At 49.6% G+C, this 19,446-nt stretch overlaps 1 protein-coding gene across 1 annotated transcript in view; it reads left to right on the top strand.

The window, feature by feature from the left end:
* The window catches only part of LOC121720892 (vacuolar protein sorting-associated protein 13B-like), a 304,282-nt gene that overhangs the window by 19,876 nt on the left and 264,960 nt on the right, over window positions 1-19,446 (top strand). The window contains exons 3-6 of the mRNA XM_042107363.1: window positions 5,479-5,599; window positions 12,150-12,317; window positions 13,579-13,760; window positions 14,607-14,781. Of these exons, the coding sequence (XP_041963297.1) occupies window positions 5,479-5,599; window positions 12,150-12,317; window positions 13,579-13,760; window positions 14,607-14,781 (646 nt within the window). The remainder of the gene's footprint in view (window positions 1-5,478; window positions 5,600-12,149; window positions 12,318-13,578; window positions 13,761-14,606; window positions 14,782-19,446) is intronic.

A 19,446-nucleotide genomic window follows, 5' to 3' on the forward strand; every position in this document is an offset into this window, starting at 1 on the left:
TGTTGGGGGAAGGGGTGAGTGTTGATGTCATTCTGAGTTCACTAGGTGAAAAAGTAACAGAAACAGGCCGTGACACTCACCCACTGCCTGGTTTGAGCGTCTCCAACCAGGCAAACTCCACGCGGTACCAGTGTTGGAGAAAGTTCACAGAAGCATGTTTCTCAGCCAGTGCCTGTTGATTTGATTTATGCCATTGACGTGAACAGCACTGACAAATTCTCAGAGTAGGATTTAGCCATGATGTCCAAATGAAGTACAGACGTGATTTATTCTGCTTTATCAAAATATACCTGGCACATTCCCTAACAAAAATAAGTCATCCCGGGAGCGTTAGTCTTTCAAACATCCAAGGCTTGTGTCTAACAACACACTGTTGTACTCAGAGCCAATCTATGGACATGATAAACAGCACTATCTTTACCCAGCTAAAGTGTCCAGGCCACGTGCCAAGTCTATCTACACTCATTCGTTTTTCCCTCACTGAAAACAAACCCTGCTCTGTTATTTTGTCTGCCCTAACTTCATTCCCGCTGCTTAGATTTGCTTGTTATAGTGACGTCAGTTCGAGTCCTGTGTATCTTGCCTAATCAGGGAACAATTTTTTTTTTTGCGGCACTATTATTTGGAGGGGGCGGGGTAGTGGGTCGGGGGTATCGAGAGCAGTGTGCTTTCTATCATTGTGTTTACACAGCAAGCCTCCCTTAGCCCCTGTGTTTGGAGAGGGAGGGAGGGGGTAAGTGTGTGAGTGTGTGTGAGTGTGTGAGAGTGTGTGTGTGAGTGAGTGTGTGTGGGTCACACTTCAGGGTTTACCCTCCAGACAAGGCTGCCATGCTGCCTATCAGCGAGCCAGACGTGTGTGTGTGTGTGTGTGTGTGTGTGTGTGTGTGTGTGTGTGTGTGTGAGGATGGGGGGGGTGTTGGGTGTCAGGGGGCCGCACACCTCACCTTCCTGTGCCCCCTAACCCCTCCATCGGTGCCCACTTACCCTCTGAGTAGGGGGTCTCCCCTTGGCTGTCACTCACTAGTCTGGCTATGACAGAGGACAGGGGTCTGGGCAGAGAGTAAGAGGGGGCGGGAGGAGAGAGGGTCACCACTTCACTTCATTCCTCTCCTCCTCTGTCTCTGTCTGCTCTCAGTCCTCCCTACCCTGGTTCTCTCACTCTTTCTCTGTGTGTCTGTCTGCCTGTTGGACAGTTAATTTGTTTGCCACCCTGATTAACATTCTTCTGTCTGATTCTCTCTCTCTCTCTCTCTCTCTCTCTCTCTCTCTCTCTCTCTGCCTCCATGCCCTGTGTTGTACCATGGCCCAGATCACTTTACCCCACACCCTCTCTCCCCACCCCACCCTTCCTAACCCCCAGCAGCTGAGAGCTGGGAATGCCTGCATCTGTCCCAAGGCTTTCCCCCAGAAATGCACACACACACACACACACACACACACACACACACACACACACACACACACACACACACACACACACACAACCCCTCCCTCCTGTGAAACGCCACAAACAATCCAACTCTCATCCACTCCTCCTCTGGCCAACATCTCCCAAGTCAGCCCGAAGTCTGAGTTAGAACTGACGAGTTAGAACTGCTTCAGCAGCACCCTTGCTGAACCTGCAGGGGCTTGAAGCTACAGCAGCATGAGCACCCTCGTTGAACCCGCGGGCGTCTGCAGCTAGAGCGGCTCCCATAGCCTGGCTGAACCTGCGGGCTGTGGAACCGGTGGTCTTGGATGGACATGTGTGCTGAAGATGTGTTGATATGCATGATTGATGATAGAGATGACTGAGTGGAGATGAGTTGTACAATCGAGAGTGCGAGAGAAAAACAACGCCACACCAACACCCCTTCCCAGAAACAGTACTTTGTATACAAGCGTTGGACTCTTTCAACAAGAACCAATCAAATCCTACCCCCCCCCCCCCCACCACACCCCTCCATCAGAAGAAGAGGGACTGGAAAATGAGGTGTTAGCAATCAGCAATAATCTATTTCTTATTATTGCCCCGAGCTCATAATTTGGCTCTGATGAGATTATTTATTATTCCTGGGCGCTGTGTTTACCGAGGCGAGTGGAAAGCGCTGCGTGGGGCCCGCACGGGCATCCAGGCCCCGGCCACGCCGGCGCATAAATATTTTGCCTGGGTGCTTTTGTTGCCTGTTTTGGCGTAGGTCTGTTTACGTTAGCACGCCGGGTAAGAACTCTGTATCTTCAAGAGCAACCACCTCCTTCAATTATGCGAGGCACGTTTAAAATGTAATCTTCATCAGCCGCAAGCGGAGAGCTCATTACCGTACTCCGTCAAACTGAGTGGAGAGAGAGAGAGGGAAAGAGAAAGAGAGAGAGAAATAAAGAGATACAGAGGTAGATACAGATACACACTTAGAATAAGCAAAGTGAAGCAAAGAAAGACAAGTAGGGTGACAGATGGGAAAGTGTGGCAGTTGGGGCCTACTGACTGTGATTTCGTTTCAGCAAAGGGGCTGTGATAGTGTAGTGGCTAAGGAGCTGGGCTAGCATGCAGTAGTAGTGTAGTGGCTAAGGAGCTGGGCTAGCATGCAGTAGTGTAGTGGTTAAGGAGCTGGGCTAGCATGCAGTAGTAGTGTAGTGGCTAAGGAGCTGGGCTAGCATGCAGTAGTAGTGTAGTGGCTAAGGAGCTGGGCTAGCATGCAGTAGTAGTGAAGTGGCTAAGGAGCTGGGCTAGCATGCAGCAGCATAGTGGCTAAGGAGCTGGGCTAGCATGCAGTAGTGTAGTGGCTAAGGAGCTGGGCTAGCATGCAGTAGTAGTGTAGTGGCTAAGGAGCTGGGCTAGCATGCAGAAGTAGTGTAGTGGCTAAGGAGTTGGGCTAGCATGCAGTAGCCTGAAAAATTGTGGGTTCAATTCCTGGCTTCCACCGTTGTGCCCTTGAGCAAGGCACTTAACCCCCAGTGGCTCTGGGGAGAATGGCCCTTGTAATATAATTGAGTAAAATACATATAAGTCAATTTGGGTAAAAGTTAAATGAATGTAAATGTAGCACCATCATTACAAACCCAGAGTTAGTAGGACTCACAGAGCTCGACATACCAGCTCATCCCCGCTGACCTCTACACACACGCAACGGAGCCCTCTGACCTCTTAACACAGATCAGGCCAAGCCTGCCGTGCCTGTCAACACATTCCTACCCTGGACACCAATCAGGCCTGTTCTTTCCTCAGTGTTACCAGTCTTACCCAAAGCAGCTTCCAGCACTGATAAGGCCTAGATAGTGCATGATAATGGTACAGTAAAGGAGCTGCAGTCTTCTGCCTTTCTCCTCCTCTGAGCAGCCAACGCGCTTTACTGAGGAATCCCTCACATTCACCCGTTCACACACACACTGATAGCGAAGGCTGCTATGCAAGGCTCCAACCTGGGAGTTTCGGGTGCAGTGTACTGCTCAAGGACACCTCGACAGGGTCAGGAGGAGCTGGTGGTTGACCGGTTGCTGACTGGCTCCTCTACTTCCTTAGCCACTGCCCACCAGGCCCACCATGATGGGCCTAGAAAGAGTGGGTGCTGCTCTGGAATCTAACATGTGACCTCAGTATTGTTCGTTCCTTGTTCTCTCGGTGCAGCTAGAGAACATAGTGACTATCAGACGCCTCTATGGACGTCCAGCGGTCTTTTCAGGTCTTCATTAGGATGGTTGAATTTTATGGCAGCCAAAGAGCAGGCAAGGGGGAGGGGCAGGGGCAGGGACGTTGACATGGCCAGATAAGACGAAATGATTGAAGTGTTTCCATGACTTCTTCTTGTTGACTTCTCTCTCAAGGTTCTGACCGGATTCTCTGCCTTAAAACAGTTTGTCATTATTCTGACCTTTGCCCCCGTTGGCCATGTGTCTGTGCCAACCCGAGTAAGGCGTAATGGTCACTTTTATTGCCCTAATGGGCTGTTGGTGAGTGGGCCAATGATGGTCTGACCCTGGCTCTGGCCATTACCATTTATCCTGCACTCGGTGTGTCCTGTGTCCTTATCCTTAACAGGGCCTGGAAACAGAGCTGTAAACAGATCACTTGTTAAATGAGTAAGCCACCTTCTGATGGTGTGTGTGTGTGGTGTGTGTGTGTGTGTGTGTGTGTGTGTGTGTGTGTGTGTGTGTGTGTGTGTGTAGGGGTGCATGCTGGGCTAATCAAAGTTAAGGGCTGCAGTCTACACCCCCCCCCCCCCCTCCCTCCCCCCTAGCGCCACCACCCAGGCCAGTGGAGTGTGGGCACTGGGTTTCCTCAAGGCTCTAATTGTTTTTGTTGCACCTCATCTTGTGGCCGTTGGGCTCTTTTATGGAGGGGCACTCGCCTTGGCCAGCCAATAAATAACTGCAGTCCGCCCGCCCTGTGTTTACTCTAGGGGCTTTTCTCCTGGGAGTGTGGGGGGGGGGTGGGGTGGGGTTCCCTCCCCATTCCTACCTCTGCCATTCCCACATTCCGGTGCATGACTGAGTGCCACTGACATGAGGGGGGATGAAGAGAGGAAGAGAGAGGGAGAACAAGAAAGATGGATGGATAAGTAGAGAATGAAAGATAGGGAGAGGGGCTTAGAGAAAGAGTAAGTGATGAGGAGTGATTGAGACAGCGAGAGAAGAGAGAGAGAGAGAGAGAGAGAGAGAGAGAGAGAGAGAGTAAGAGAGACTAGAGACAGACTGAGAGCTGGAGAAAGGGATAGAGAGAGCGAGACAGGGAGTGTGGGTGAGTGAGAGAGAACAGACAGACAGACGGAGATAGATAGAGAGAGAGAGATAGATAGAGAGAGAGTCCTGTGCTGTTTTTCATCCTTGAGGTGGGGTTTATTTGTGCAGCCCAGGAGGTGGTTGTAAAAGCGCAGCGGACTCCCTCAGTGGTGCGTGACCTGGACCTCTGTTGGCTCTCTCTCCTCATTTTGTCTCAAAGCCCCCTGCCCTCCTCTCCTCTCCTCTCCTCCCCTCTCCTCTCCTCTCCTCTCCTCCCCTCCCCTCCCCTCCCCTCTCCTGCTCTCCTCTCTTCTCCTCTCTCCTCTCCTCTCCTCTGTCCTCTCCTCCTCTCCTCTCCTCTCCTCCTCTCCACTCCTCTCCTCTCCTCTCCTCCCCTCCCCTCCCCTCTCCTCTCCTCTCCTCTCCTCTCCTCTCCTCTCCTCTCCTCTCCTCCCCTCTCCTGCTCTCTGCACCATCACTCGTGCCCAATGGAATGTGGAGATGCTTTCCATTTTTCTTGGCTGTGATTTAACAGAGGAGTGGCTAATTGTAGAGAGTGAGCACAACCCCCCCCCCCCCCCCCCCCAACACTCTGCCTTCTCTGATTATGTAAAGCACGTTATAAATGTGATCCTCAACACCCACAAGCAGTGGTGTCATTTTGTTATTATTAGCATTCTACAGCCATCCTCCAACAGTATCGCTCTACATCGTTTCATCTTTTTGATCTTCTCCTCTAATCGCTACCTTCTCTCTCCCTTTTCTTTGATTTGCTCTCTGCAGGATGACCATGAGAGCTGTGGCTCGAGCTCGACCAGTCGCAGCGCCTCCGACAGCTCCAAGTCCCTGGCCAAACCGCGGCGGGTGCAGCAGGCCGCCCCTACAGACCCAGACCTTCCCCCAGGTGAGTGACGAGACCTCCATGGCCACCCCGACGCCCTGCCTTCCTCCCCACACAACACCCCCATGGCCTGGGCTGAGGTGTTTGGGAGGGGGAAGGTGTGTATGTGTGTGTGTGTGTGTGTGTGGCGAGGGCCATATATCAGCGGGTGGTGTAGTGTGCCTTATCAGCAAGGCCACTTGACCCCATGCCTGGACAAGGATTCCTTGCTTTCCTCTCTCTTCTCCTTTCCTCTCTCCTTTTCTCTCTTCTTTCCTCTCCTCCCTTTTTTCCTCTCTTCTCCTCTCTCTTCCCTCTGGTGTAGAACAGCACTAGCATATCCTGTTGAGGTTCATTAAACACTGTACAGCGTGGTGGAAATGTTCTGCTCTGCCCAACGCACTGTGCAGACCTTTGCACCTCTTTGTCCTTGCTGAGTGCGCTTGGCTCTGCTCCAATCAAAGTGTGTGTGGCGATAATCTCTTTTGCTTTGAGTGGCAGGATGACAATCTCTGTGTGTGTGTGTGTGTGTGTCTGTGTCTGTGTCCAGGGGCTTCTCAGAAGGACCCCACACTGGTCTCTGTCCCTCATTGCTGCTGATTTATGGCGTGTGTGTGTCTGAACAGAGTCCAGTCCGTGGTCTTAACACCAGCGGAGCGTCCAAGCCACAGCCGCTGCTGCTGCTCCACTGCTATGTCACTCATGCGGGCCGCAAGCACGCCCCTGCCGCACTGACCTATAAGAGTCTCAAAAATGGGGTGTATATGAGAGCGGTCAGCGCGCTCGGATATCGGACCGTCTCTTGACCTTTTGAGCTGGTTGTAAAATCGCCTCTTAGCGCACGCTGTGTGTCGAATGTTCTTGTTTGTGTACCTATGAAGGAGAGAGGTAGGAGGCGGGAGTGGGTGGATGAGGGAGGGAGAGAGAGAGAGAGAGAGGGAAGAGAGAGAGCTGGAAGAAGCTGGAAGAAAAAAAGAGGAACCACTGAAAGAGGAAGAAAGTGAGACCGCAAACAACCAGGAGGTGTTTCCTCAACTGTCGTGTCCCTGGCGGAGAGTGCAGTGGTGGTGGGGGCCTCTCAAGGCCCCTTATGAACCCTGGGGCTCGTGCCCAGGGAGGATCCTCTTCCTCGGCTGCGGGGAGATAGCATCAGCCCCCCAGCTGTGAAAGCAGGGGATCTGCCCTGCACCCCATCTCCCACCCCCTCCAGGCGTCCTGGGGGACCCTACTCCTGCTGGCCGGGCTGGGATGCACTGGGTTGGGCCGGCCTGGGCCCCGGTTGCTCTGTTACCCAGCTTGCGGTGGTGAACTCGGGGTAACCTCTGCTCCGCTGTGTGGTCATCAGGCTCACACTCTTGGAGATCAGGACGCCCCCTAATCCCGTCCCTCCTCTCCTCTCCTGTCCTGTCCTCTCCTCCCCTCTCCCTCCTCTGCACTGGCTAATGCAAACAAAAACACACAAGCCACTGGAGCGGTTTATTTCCCTCACTACCCCCTCCGCTCTCATCACTCACATGGCACTCAATTAATTGTGCAGAAATGCTGATCACTCAGCCAGTGAATGTCTTTCAGTCATTCTCTTGATCATGTTCAATCTGAAAGAGGGGAGAAAGGTTTTGTGCACATACATTTTGTTTTTTGTTGTGTACGGTTTCAGTGCAACAATGGTCAAATGGAAAATGTTTAGTACGATGGTTAATTCCAGTAATTATAATTCCATATGAATTGTTATTACTCTATGCCAGCTCAGGATTGCCCGAATCACTGTAAAGTTGATTAAATAAAAGACAGAGAGCAGGAGGAAACAGGATTGGGCAGAGTGATGTCCAAACGTTCCTCTTTTTTGGATGTATATGTCCATGTTCCCTCTCTTTCCTCTCCTCTCCTCTCCACTTTGTAGTCTCTCGCAAACCCTTCGGAGGCATTGCCGTGCTTTCTTCTGTGTGTTTTTGAGCGAAAGCTCTTCAGCGAGTCTCGCTCGGCCGAGTCCCTCGGGGCCCCCTGACTGTGATGTTGTTTTGAGTCTCGTGCCGTCTCGTCTCGTCTCGTCACGTCACCCACCCACGCAGGCGTGGCCCGGGCGCTGTATGAAAGCGCCGTCTCTCACGTCATAGGCGTGCCCACACCCCCCCTCTTCACCACAGCTGCCCTGGCTCCGCCGCAGCGCATCCTCAAGTCATCCACACACACACACACACACACACACACTTACTTTCTCACACGTCCACACGTCATCAACTCAAACACACAGTTTGACTCATATATATACACACTGTACACACACTCTCTCTTCCCTCTCTTTCTCTTTCTCTTTCTCTTACACACACACACACACACACACACACACACACATACACACATACACATACACATACACATACACATACACATACACATACACATACACATACCCATACCCATTTTTCAAGCTCCTCACTGGAGAGAGGCAGATGGGATTAAGGTCCAGATATTTTTTGATGCTTTTGTTTTGATGCATTATTATTTTTCGGATGCTCAGTCTCTGACCACAGGCTTTCTGAGAGTGTCTGAAGAGGCCGTCCGCTTGCGGTCAGTGCCATGCATCTGCAGTCTGCTGGAACTGGTCTCACCGATTTAATCGTTGTGGATCGTTCCCTCTCTCTGCCTCTCTCTCTCCCTCTTTCTCTCTCTCTCTGTGTCTGTCTTTCGGCCTTCTGTTTTTTCTGTCTGCCTCTCTTTAACACACACATTCCCCCTGTTTTCTTTCCTTTTCATTCACTCCCTCTGTCTCCCTCCCTCTTGGATTCTCTCTCTCTACCTCTCCCTCTCTGTCTCACTCTCACTCACTCTCTCTTTCTGTTTCTCTGTTGCACCAAAATTACAGCATCCACCATGTATTCTCTGGTAAAATAACTATTCCTAGGCATTCAGCGCCCAGAATAGTTTTGTGACTCTCTGTTTTTTGCAGTTTTGGTGACCTCCTCTGGCATTTCCTCTTGGGGTCTCCGGTCCCTGTGCAAATGGGACATTTAGCTCTGGCAGTTAAACTTAAATATCATGGCAGTGCACACTGCAAATGAAAGACACACACACACAAACATACACACACACACACACACACACACACACACACACTTGCATGTGCTCTTAACGATGTGCTGTAAACACAGCTACTGTCTTGTGGGGTTTTGTCTGTGGATGCCTGTGATGGAAGTTTATTCTGTCACTGTTATTTTTTAGCAATCTACTGCCACTGGTCAAAATGCCCTCAAACTTAGATTTCACATCCCTTACTTTTGTATTTTATTCTTTGACTGAATTAAAGGCATTCAGTGTATAAATTAGCATCTGTGGTGTCTGGTGTATGGAACAATTGCTTTGGCAATACAAGTGTCATTTTTCATGCCAACAAAGCACCATTTGAATTGAATTGAATTGACTTGACTGGTTGGGCTTTCTGGTCAGGTTAAGGATAGAGACTGGTCCGTGCTTGTCAGGTTATTGATGGAGGGTGATGTGTGCCATATTGGATGAGGATAGAGACCGGTCTGAATACTATCCCCCTCCGTGCGGAGCAGGAGTGTAGTGACCCGTGCTTGGCTGACCACTCAGAGTGGTCCCTGGTAAGACTCTCTGAACTGTGAAATGGAAAAAAAAGGGGCAGATTGTAAACCTCTAATCTGCAGTTAAATCTGAGGGAGTGGCATGGCTCTGATGAGAGCGGTGCGCTCGACGCATTATATCAACAGCTGAGCACTGGGTCCTGAGCGATATGCTAAACAACAGCAGCTCAGTCAGAAGATATGCTAAACAACAGCAGCTCAGTCAGAAGATATGCTAAACAACAGCAGCTCAGTCAGAAGATATGCTAAACAACAGCAGCTCAGTCAGACGATATGCTAAAGAACACCAGCTCAGTCAGATGATTTGCTGAAGAACACCAGCTCAGCCAGAGTGCCAGACAATATGCTAAAGAACACCAGCTCAATCAGACGATATGCTAAAGAACACCAGCTCAATCAGACGATATGCTAAAGAACACCAGCTCAGCCATCTGGAAAGCTTTGACTTTGTATCACTTAATAATTGCTCTTGGAAGACAAATAAAATATTTGTCAGAGGTCTAAAATGGAGCTTTTATAATTCTGTATATTATACAGTCAGCTTTTGAAAGTAGCTGTGCTTTAAAAAAAAAAAAAAGAGAGCAACAACCTTAAAACGAGATCTATTTGTGGGCGCTTTATAAACAGACGCCACACAGACAAGCACACTGTATATTACCCAGTGCATCCGTCTTGCTGAAAAGACTTGTCACTCTTCTTGTTTCCTAATAATTGGCAGCGCTAATAGCTGCTAATACCTTCCGTCAATAGGAAAAAGGAGAACACTGGGCGGTATAGGGTTTCTTTCCTGAATTGCACTGAGGAGACTCTGGGCCCTGGCCTGTGCGGTGATCGCATAAAGAGGTTGGTTTTTCCAGTCATTTTATGGTCGAGGAGATTTAAGTGGGCCTCATCCCGACGGGCCCAGTCACAGGTGCTGGCTGTGTCAACTGTTTATTGAAGCGGCACGCTGCGCAGCGACTAGTCGAGAGAGAGAGAGCGCGAGCGAGCGAGTGAGTGAGGTGAGGAGAGGGAAGAATGAAAGACAAGAGCGAGGAAGGAGAGGGTGAGTCAGGGAAAGAATGAGAGAGAGAGAGATTGAGAGAGAGTGAGAAAAAAGGAGAGGGAGAGTGTGTGCGTGCTTGAGAGAGAGAGAGGAAAAGAGAGTGAGTGAGAGAGTGGACACACAGGTCTTGTGTTGGTCCTGGGTAAATTGGATCCAGAGAGGTGATCGGCGGGGGGCGAAGCGTCACTTTGAGGCCCCTCTGCAGGTGCGCCATGCAGGCCCTCAGAGTGACCCTAACACCCTGCTCAGAAACACACACACACACAGACACACAGACACAGATACACACACACACACACACACACCCTGGGGCGGTGTTCACTGTAACCTTGTGTACAATCTGTCTTCCTCTGTCCCTGTGGTGCGAGAGGAAATGATGTGACATCACGGGTCAGAAGAGTGGCGTTGAGTTGCTCTGATATCCTGGCTCGGCAGGCGGGCCTCTGGAGAGCCATCTCACAGATCATGTAAATGGTTAGACACAGCGTCACCTCCACAAATATGTGTGTCCATGTGTCTGCGTTTGCGTGTGTGTGTGTGTTTGAGCGTGTGCTTGCATGTGTGTTTGTGTGTGTGTGTGTGTGTGCGTCTACATGCGTGGCCACTGGTGTCCTGAGTCCCCATTCAGCTGATACTTCCTAACCTCGGAATAGGTTTTCTCACTCCTGTCATAAAACCTCCACTTCCATCGCTGAAGTATCTCTTATTTGTCTTCCAAGAGCAGTTATTATGGGGTAGAGGCTTTCCAGATGTCCGAGTGGCCAGTTACTAAGTTTAATTTCACCATTACTCACTCCGCACGCAACGCAGGACAGACACAGGGACTGGGGATTGGACATTTCACGACGTCGGAGAATTAGGGGAAAAAAAAAAAGCAAAACTATGGCCTAAGTGGGTTTAGGATTCTTTTTCTTATTCAGTGATACATCACAGGTCGCGTTAATTGTCGTTTGTGTCACTGTCTCGAGGAGGCTTGTACTTGCAGGAAGACAAACATTTGGGTTGGAAAACAAGGAAAAAGCATTAAACTTTTATACGTTTAACTCTGAGTTGCTGTGTTTAACAGTACAAGAGAGGAATGAATAATGTCATTGGGGCTGTGGTTAAGAGGATTTATTGCTGTATATTTTCATATTTTATGGTCGAAACTCCCCTGTCTGTAATATTTTAAGTTCTTTCGTACTTTGTTGAGTAATGACCTTACCATGTATGTTTTTCCTCACGAGCTTCTGTTTCCCTGCGTTGGTGTGCTGTTAGGAGTGACTGGTAACACTGCAAGATAGCTCCCCAAGCACCGCTGAAACCCAACCTTGCTCACAGTATGCACACACACACACACACACACACACACACACACTCTCTCACTCTCTCTCGCTCTCTCTCTGATTCTCTTTATTTCTTGTTACTTACTTTCTCTCTCTCGCTCTCTTTTTCCTCCTGCGATCCCTCTCTCACCTTCTCTTGTGTTCCTGATGTTCCGTGTCTCTGCTCCAGTGCTTGGGCCTTTCCACTCTTTACTCTGTTTTTCTCTGTGCCGTTGAAAGACCAACTTGACTTGCCTGCAATGCCAGCTCGTCACATAGTCCAGACAAAGACAAAGGGCGTGTGTGAGTGTGTGTGTGTGTGTGTGTGTGAGTGTGTGTGTTTCTGACAGCAACAGGAATACTCTAAAGAGGTGTAATAGATTATCATGACTGCATGTTGCCGATGGCATTTTGTTTTAGCATTTGCGGCTTTCAACCCCAGAATTACCGTAATATTGAACGAATGTTGCACTACAAATTCTTTGTTGGTCATGACTCAGAGTGGTCACAGCATTGCATGTTGTCCTTACATGCCACAAGGACACAAAATGTGGCCAGTTTCTCATTGTGTTGGATATAATGTTGATACATATTATCTCTCTCTGTCTCTGTCTCTTCCTCAGGATATGTACAGAGCCTGATCAGGCGGGTGGCCAACAACGTCAACATTGTGGTGAATAACCTCATCCTGAAATACGTGGAGGACGACATTGTGCTGTCCGTCAACATCACCTCAGCGGAGTGCTACACTGTAGATGAGATGTGGGACAGGGCCTTCATGGACATCGCTGGTGGGTCTTCCACATTCCTGTCACAGCCATTCTCTCTCTCTCTCTCTCTCTCTGTGTGTGTGTGTGTGTGTGTATGACATGGGATACATAATCAGTTTTGCCCTCCAAATGTTCTTTATTTTTTATTTTTTAGATTTAAACTTATTGTCACTGCATAAGAAAAATACTAATACAACGACATGTAGGTGTATATCTTATTACAGGACAAATTGTGCTTTTGATGCAACATTTGCACATTATATGAATGTAGTATGCGGTTGCCTGGATACAGTATAAAGGGTGCCAAATGTAAATAGCTTTGCAACATTCCATAGATGATGACCAGTAGTCTATTTCACTGTTGAGACATTGTCTGTTCGCAAGTCCTTTGCGTGATGAGCTCCAGTCTTCAGATTAGGCTTAGCCAAGTATAGGCTCGGCTATGGCTGGACAGTATATAAAGGCGGAAATAACACTCCATAGCATTCCATAGACGTTGTCTAGTAGCCTATTCCTGTGGATCATGCCAATATGATGAGTTAAACTGGCCAACAGTGACGTATCACATCAATAGTAATAGGAATAGCCCAGGTGATGAAATTTATAGAGCATACTTTCAGGACGTTGGCAATGGCGACAATAAGCAACAATAGCAGCAGCAGTCGCTTGTAAAGGTGGCTGCCTTTGAACTCCGTGCTGAAAACAGCCACGGATGATATCCCGGAAAGCTACATCAAAGGAGATGTCGATTTATGGGCCGTTGTATTTATAACATCTGAATGGGTTGGAAATGTCTATGGACAGATGAGTGTAATAATTGGCCCTGGGATTGAGCTGTGGGGAAGCTCTCCATTTCCTGTGTCAACACTCTGCCTGCCTGTCTGTGTGGGAAATGAATCCGGCAGCACTTGTGTGGTGGAGCCCAAATGGACTTCTATGTGTGGGATCGCCTGTCCCAGAGCAGTTGCTTTCCGTCTCGATGAAAGCCTGTGGGTAGAAACACACCAGTTAAATAAAGTCTCCATATCTCAATGGGCCCTAATTGAAATGGTGGACAAACTGCAAAGTCTTTCAACAAGCAAAATTCTTGTTCATGAGAACATATCGTGCGGCATGTTGGAGCATGATGTTAATTTAGCAAATCGATTTGTACCTTAAGACTTAGCACCTAATAACCCATCATTAAATGAGGGCCCTACATCTGTCACTCTCTCTTAAGCACTCCTCTTCTTTGCTCGTCCTTTGCTCATTGTCTGATGGTCTTTGTCCTTCTTCTGTCCAGCCCCTGATCTGGTTCTGAGGAAGGTGATTAATTTCTCGGACTGCACGGTGTGTCTGGACAAGAGGAACGCCAGCGGGAAGATCGAGTTCTACCAGGACCCGCTGCTCTACAAGTGCTCCTTCCGAACACGCCTGCACTTCACCTACGACAACATCAACTCCAAGATACCGGCCGTCATCAAAGTGAGCCTCCTGCCGCAAGCACTCGTCCCTCGCTCCCTAGCTCACTCGCTCCATACTTCCATCTCTCTCTCCATCTCTCCATCTTTCTCTCCATCTCTCCCTCTCTGCCCTGCCTCTCTTCCACTTCTCTACTCTTGCACTTTCATGCTTTTTCTTGTGTGCTCTTTTTCTCCTCTCTCTTCTCTCTTCATTTTCCCTTTCTCTCTCTCTCTCTCTCTCTCGCCCCCTCTCTGCACATCTCTCTCTCTCTCTCTCTCTCTCTCTCTCTCCCTCTCTCTCTCTCTCTCTGCCTCTCTCCGCCCAGTCTAAGTGGCCTGGCTCTTGTTTACATCACAGAGTGGTGAGGGGGTTGGGAGCTCGCTGGTGTTAATAACTTCATTTCTGTCGGCACTGTCTTAATACTTCACACATGGAGGGCGGGCGGGTGGGTGGAAGAGGGGACACGTCGGTGCTGCTTCTTTCACAGCCAAGCGCCTCCGTCACCGGTAGCCGGATGGCCGGGGCTGCAGACCGCCGCCTGCTACCGATCCTCATCCCAGAGAGGCTGTAGGATCCTCGTGTCAGGGTCCTCGGTTTGTGGGAAGAGCTGAAATGGACGCAATAAGATGAAACATTTGAGACATCTCAGTAATGTGTCTGGACGTTGTTTGGGCTGCCACTGTGGTTTTTGGTTTGGGCCATTGGGGAGGGGGTGATCCACATTTATGGATGCTGACTGACGGTTCTGTGTTGGTGTGTGTGTGTGTCTGTTTGATTGTGTGTGTGTGTATGTGTGTGCATGTGTGTCTGCCTCTGTGTATTTGGGCGTGTGTGTGTGTGTGTGTGTGTGTGTCTTTATCCACACAGATCCAGACCATGGTGGAGAGCCTGAAGCTGTCCATGACTGACCAGCAGCTGCCCATGTTCATCCGCGTCATGGAGCTGGCCTTGGCACTGTACTACGGCGAGATCGGCACCAACAAGGAGGCGGACGGCGACGATGGAGCGGGCAGTGCCAGGGAGGTGGTGGTCAGCATCCCAGGTGAGGACAACAGGTCGTCAAACTCAACTAACCTACCAGGTCATCAAAGGCATCCGACTGATGGGTCAGCAAACTGAGCCTTTGGTCAAACTAAAGGAGCTCACAGCAAAGATGGGCCCTCAGTTGACCTCAAATGCTTAATTGTTTCCTCATTGAAGAAGGATGCTCTTTCTTGGTCTGAAGAGAAATGTTTTTAGGTTTGTTCATATTCTGGATATTTTTAGCGGTAGGTTTTTTCTTTTTTTGCCCGCTACTTGACTCGTGAGTGTGTGTGTGTGTGTGTGTGTGTGTGTGTGTGTGTGTGTGAGGCCTGCCTGTGTGTTTGTTTGTGGAGCACAGCAGCGGGACTTACCCCCCCCCCTCCCCCCTCGTCAGTGACTCATGGTCTCTGCCCCCACTCCCCGCGCTCAGTGTGTGCTTCTCCACATCAGTGCACAGGGACGGTCACTGTTAGGGAACGCCACATTGAACATCAGTTTGACCGTGGCGTGTTCTCCATGTCCTTCCTCGAAAACGCACGCACGCACGCACGCACGCACGCACGCACGCACACACACACACACACTCACAGACACACAGACACACAGACACATGTGCATATGGACACAAACACAAAAGCTCACCCGGTCAAGCAGCGGGCAGAATAACTGGACACAGACTGTCGTTGTCGGAGCCTGATCTCCTCCATCTGCCAAGGCTCAGGGGGCGGATGAGAAAAGAGAAACAAAAGTCCTCCATATAAAATAAGAGCAGGAAGGAGAAGAAGAAAAACTACAGTAGCCCTCACAAAATGGCCGAAACATAGTTTCACTCCACCAGCTTGACTGTGTTCCTACACTCTCCTGCTGACCATACTCTGTGTTGCTTGTGTGTGTGTGTGTGTGTGTGTGTGTGTAAAAGTGTTTGTTTGTCTGAAAGGACACGTGTGCGTATGAATGTGTGTGTTTGTGTTTGTGCGTGTTTGACTTTTTGTTTGTTTGCATGTTTGCATGTGTCTGTGCCTGTTTCTTGTGTGTGTGTGTGTGTGTGTGTGTGTGAGGGAGAGAGAGAGAAGGGGAGAAAGAGCGAGAGAAGGAGAATGCCAGGCCTGAAACTTTTGAACAGAATGGGGGGGTGGGGGGGTGTTGGGGGGGGGAGTTGGCATGGCCTGTGGCTTCAGTCCCATGCCAGATGTAAGCCTTGGTGTCATGCTACTGCTATGTGCAGCTCGGCGGGTGAAGTAGGATCCTCTCGCAAAAATATACAAGAAAGGCTGACCGCTGCTGGAACCTGAGCATTTGAAAATCGCATTATGCTGGAGGAAAGTGAGGGAAGGAAAAAAAAACACACACACACCGACCTCTCGTTCACCCGGCTGGGGAGTTGTAAGGATGTTTCCCGGTGATATTTTAGCAATTGTTCTGACCCTCTGTTTCATCGCCCTTTCCAGAGCCGAAATAGAGAGGCTTCTGGTAACACTTCAGTTGGACGCGACCGCCGAGCGCTAGACACTAAACACTGCACCGCTCCGCTCCGCGGCTCACAGCACCGCACGACTTTACTGGACCGGCCGGGCCGAAGCTCGGTCGCTAACGCCCAGAAACACACTCCGATTGGCCAACGTGCCAGCTCCTCTGGGGGTCCAGGAGGCCGTGCGATGCGTAGCGGTGGGCCGGCGTTCGGCGCAACACCCCCGAGTGTCTGGACCGTCGCCCACGGCTCTGTGCACTTGGCTCATTGTTCACAAACGCTTTTGCCGTGTTTTGTCTCCCAGACGTAGAGCTCGGACAAAAAGGAAGAAAAAAGAGATGGAATAGTGGGCGAAATCTGGCTGCGGCTCACAGGTTGGTCAGAGTGCATGTAGCCAGTGAGAGGAGCCAGGGCAGCCGAGTTCAGAAGCACTTGGAAGGACAAAGAGGAGAAAGTCAGAATCCTCCACCTGAGCCATTGTTTTATTGGCTGTGGTCCCTGGTGAAATGTGCGGGGTGTTCATGTGTTTTATTTGACTATGTTTAATCTTTATTAGCCTTTCCTTTTTTCACACTAAAACTGAACTCTTGCTTGCTTTTAACTTCATATCAAATTTTGTTGTTGGGATTAAATCTGAAAACACCAGTTAATTATTAAAGATGTTTTGCCTCTGCTGCAGAAGAATAGTGTTTAGCTGTGTGTGTGTGTGTGTGTGTGTGTGTGTGTGTGTGTGTGTGTGTGTGTGTGTGTGTGTGTGTGTGTGTGTGTGTGTGTGTGTGTGTGTGTGTGTGTGTGTGTGTGTGTGTGTGTGTGTGTGTGTGGGGGTGTGTATTTTGGATGGGTACATGCAGGTGTTTTTGTGTGTGTTCTGGTCAGTAAAGTGTTTTTGCCTGTGACTAAGTTGTCTTGGCTCAGCATCCCTGTGTGTGTGTTTGTGTGTGTGTGTGTGTGTGTGTGTGTGTGTGGCCTCTTTTAACAGCCCACTCTGGACATAGTAATGCACCGTGACTTGTAATGGTGCGTAGTTCTTCACAGAGCTTTTTCAAAGAGAATATTCATTTTCCCCTCTTTTTAGCTCTATGTAGTGGAAATAGTTGGACAAGGAGGCCTGTGTGTGTGTGTGTGTGTGTGTGTGTGTGTGTGTGTTTTTAGTTTGTGTATGTACGTTGGTGTGTGCGTGCGAGTATGAGGGTTTGCCAATCAAAGTGTAAAGTGCATGTGCGTGTGCGCGTGCGCGTGTGCGTGCGCGTGTGTGTGTGTCTGTGTGATTTTTTTACACGATTCGGAGTTCCCCTGGCTGACACCAGCAATGTTTTGTTAAAACACAAACAAACGAAAGCAAACAAAAAGAAAACCAAACAGAAACACCCTATTTGAGAGTGCACAAGCTTCTGCAGGGTGTATTGAGCCACGCACCCAGACCAAACAGACGTGCTTTACTTTTTTTTCCCTCTGCTCTTCGTCGTGAGCTGCATTGAAGTCTGTGGACAGCAGTAAAAAATTCAGTGGTTGGAAATGGAGATGACTAACGTGCCTGCATGGACTGGCCACTCACGGAAGAGAGCGAGGGGAAAAAAGAGGGGTTGTGAAGAATGCAAGAAATTAAGAGCCTCAACAAAGAATGGGAGAGAGAGAGAGAGAGAGAGAGAGAGAGAGAGAGAGAGAAACCAATGTCCACCCACACTCCTCAGATGCCTGGAAGTGTGAAACAGACATCCACTGCAAGCCGTCTGACCATTCTGACTCAAGAGGGAAGTGTGTGTGATTGTGTGTGTGAGTGTGTGTGTGTGTGACTGCTCCTAGTCGGTCATAAGATGAGACAGCCTCTGGTTTTGTGTTCATCAAGGTCTGGAGATGAAGGCGGCGGTGGTGGTGTTTCGCTTCAGAAGTCGGCGCAAATGTGAATCTCTCTGCAGTATGGTGGCTTGGAAAGGGAGCTGGAGGAAACATGTGCTGCACATGGTGCCGTTCTCCAGGCACACACACACACGCACACATATATTCACACACACACACACACACACACACACACACACACACACACACACACACACACACACACACACACACATGCCGTAGACTTGTGTTGTATGGCCCAGGCACCTGAGAGAATGTGCCATAGTGACAGATGAGGTGTGAGGAAAGCAGATGAAAAGTGTGTGCGTGTGCGTGTGCGTCTTTGTCTGTGTATGTTTAACATTAGCTGTTTTTTTCATCTGCACTGGACTACATGTGTTTATCTGTACAATAGCCTGGAAGTCAAAGAGTATTAGTCCTCTGTTTCTTGGCATAGATTGTGTCTGGCAATGGGAGTGAACGTGTGCCTCAGTCTGTGAAGCTTTGTGTGTGTGTGCGCACCTGTGTGTGTGTGTGCGCGCCTGTGTGTGTGTGCGCGCGCCTGTGTGTGTGTGCGCGCGCCTGTGTGTGTGTGCGCGCGCCTGTGTGTGTGTGTGCGCGCCTGTGTGTGTGTGTGCGTGCGTGCGTGTGTGCCTATGTGCTTCTCTGTGTGTGTGTGTGTGTGTGTGTGTTCTGCTCATCAGAGGCAGAGCAGAGTCGTGTTGTTCCAGTGCCGGTCACTTCTCTCTGGCTGTGCGCGGCTGCTGTGAGGGGTCAGGTGTGCAGCGCTGCCTCTAGCACCCCTCACGCTCACACAGGGACATCTGCTGGAGCCTGCGGGCACTGCCTCTGTCTCACACACACACACACACACACACACACACACACACACACACTGCTGATGCTCACTCACTGCCTTTTTATGGGCTGAAATATAGTCCAAATTGTCTGCATTTGTGCAATACTGATAGATGAAACAAAAGAAACTTGTTTTTATCAGTGGGTCTCCAATGCAACACAAAGTGGGAAAGCCCTCACAGGATCAAAAGAGTATAGATACATACTTCAGTAACAGGGCACACCGCCGCACAAACACGCTCATACATACACACACATTGTTTTATTCTCCCATACAAATACTGAAGTATGGATGGAATGGACACACTTACTCACACATACATGCCCCCATTCAGTCATCACACATCCACATTCAGACACGTACACACACCCCTGACAGCAGAGTACACACACACACACACACACACACACAGAGACTCACAGTGCTGAAGTGATTTGCCTGAAGCCTGAGTGCCTAGTGAGTAGTTCTGTGTCTCTGTCTGCTCCACTGCTCTTTAGAGAAGTTCAGAAACAGTCCCAGGT

This window comes from Alosa sapidissima, chromosome 10 (genome assembly GCF_018492685.1).
Source record: "Alosa sapidissima isolate fAloSap1 chromosome 10, fAloSap1.pri, whole genome shotgun sequence".
Taxonomy (NCBI): domain Eukaryota; kingdom Metazoa; phylum Chordata; class Actinopteri; order Clupeiformes; family Clupeidae; genus Alosa; species Alosa sapidissima.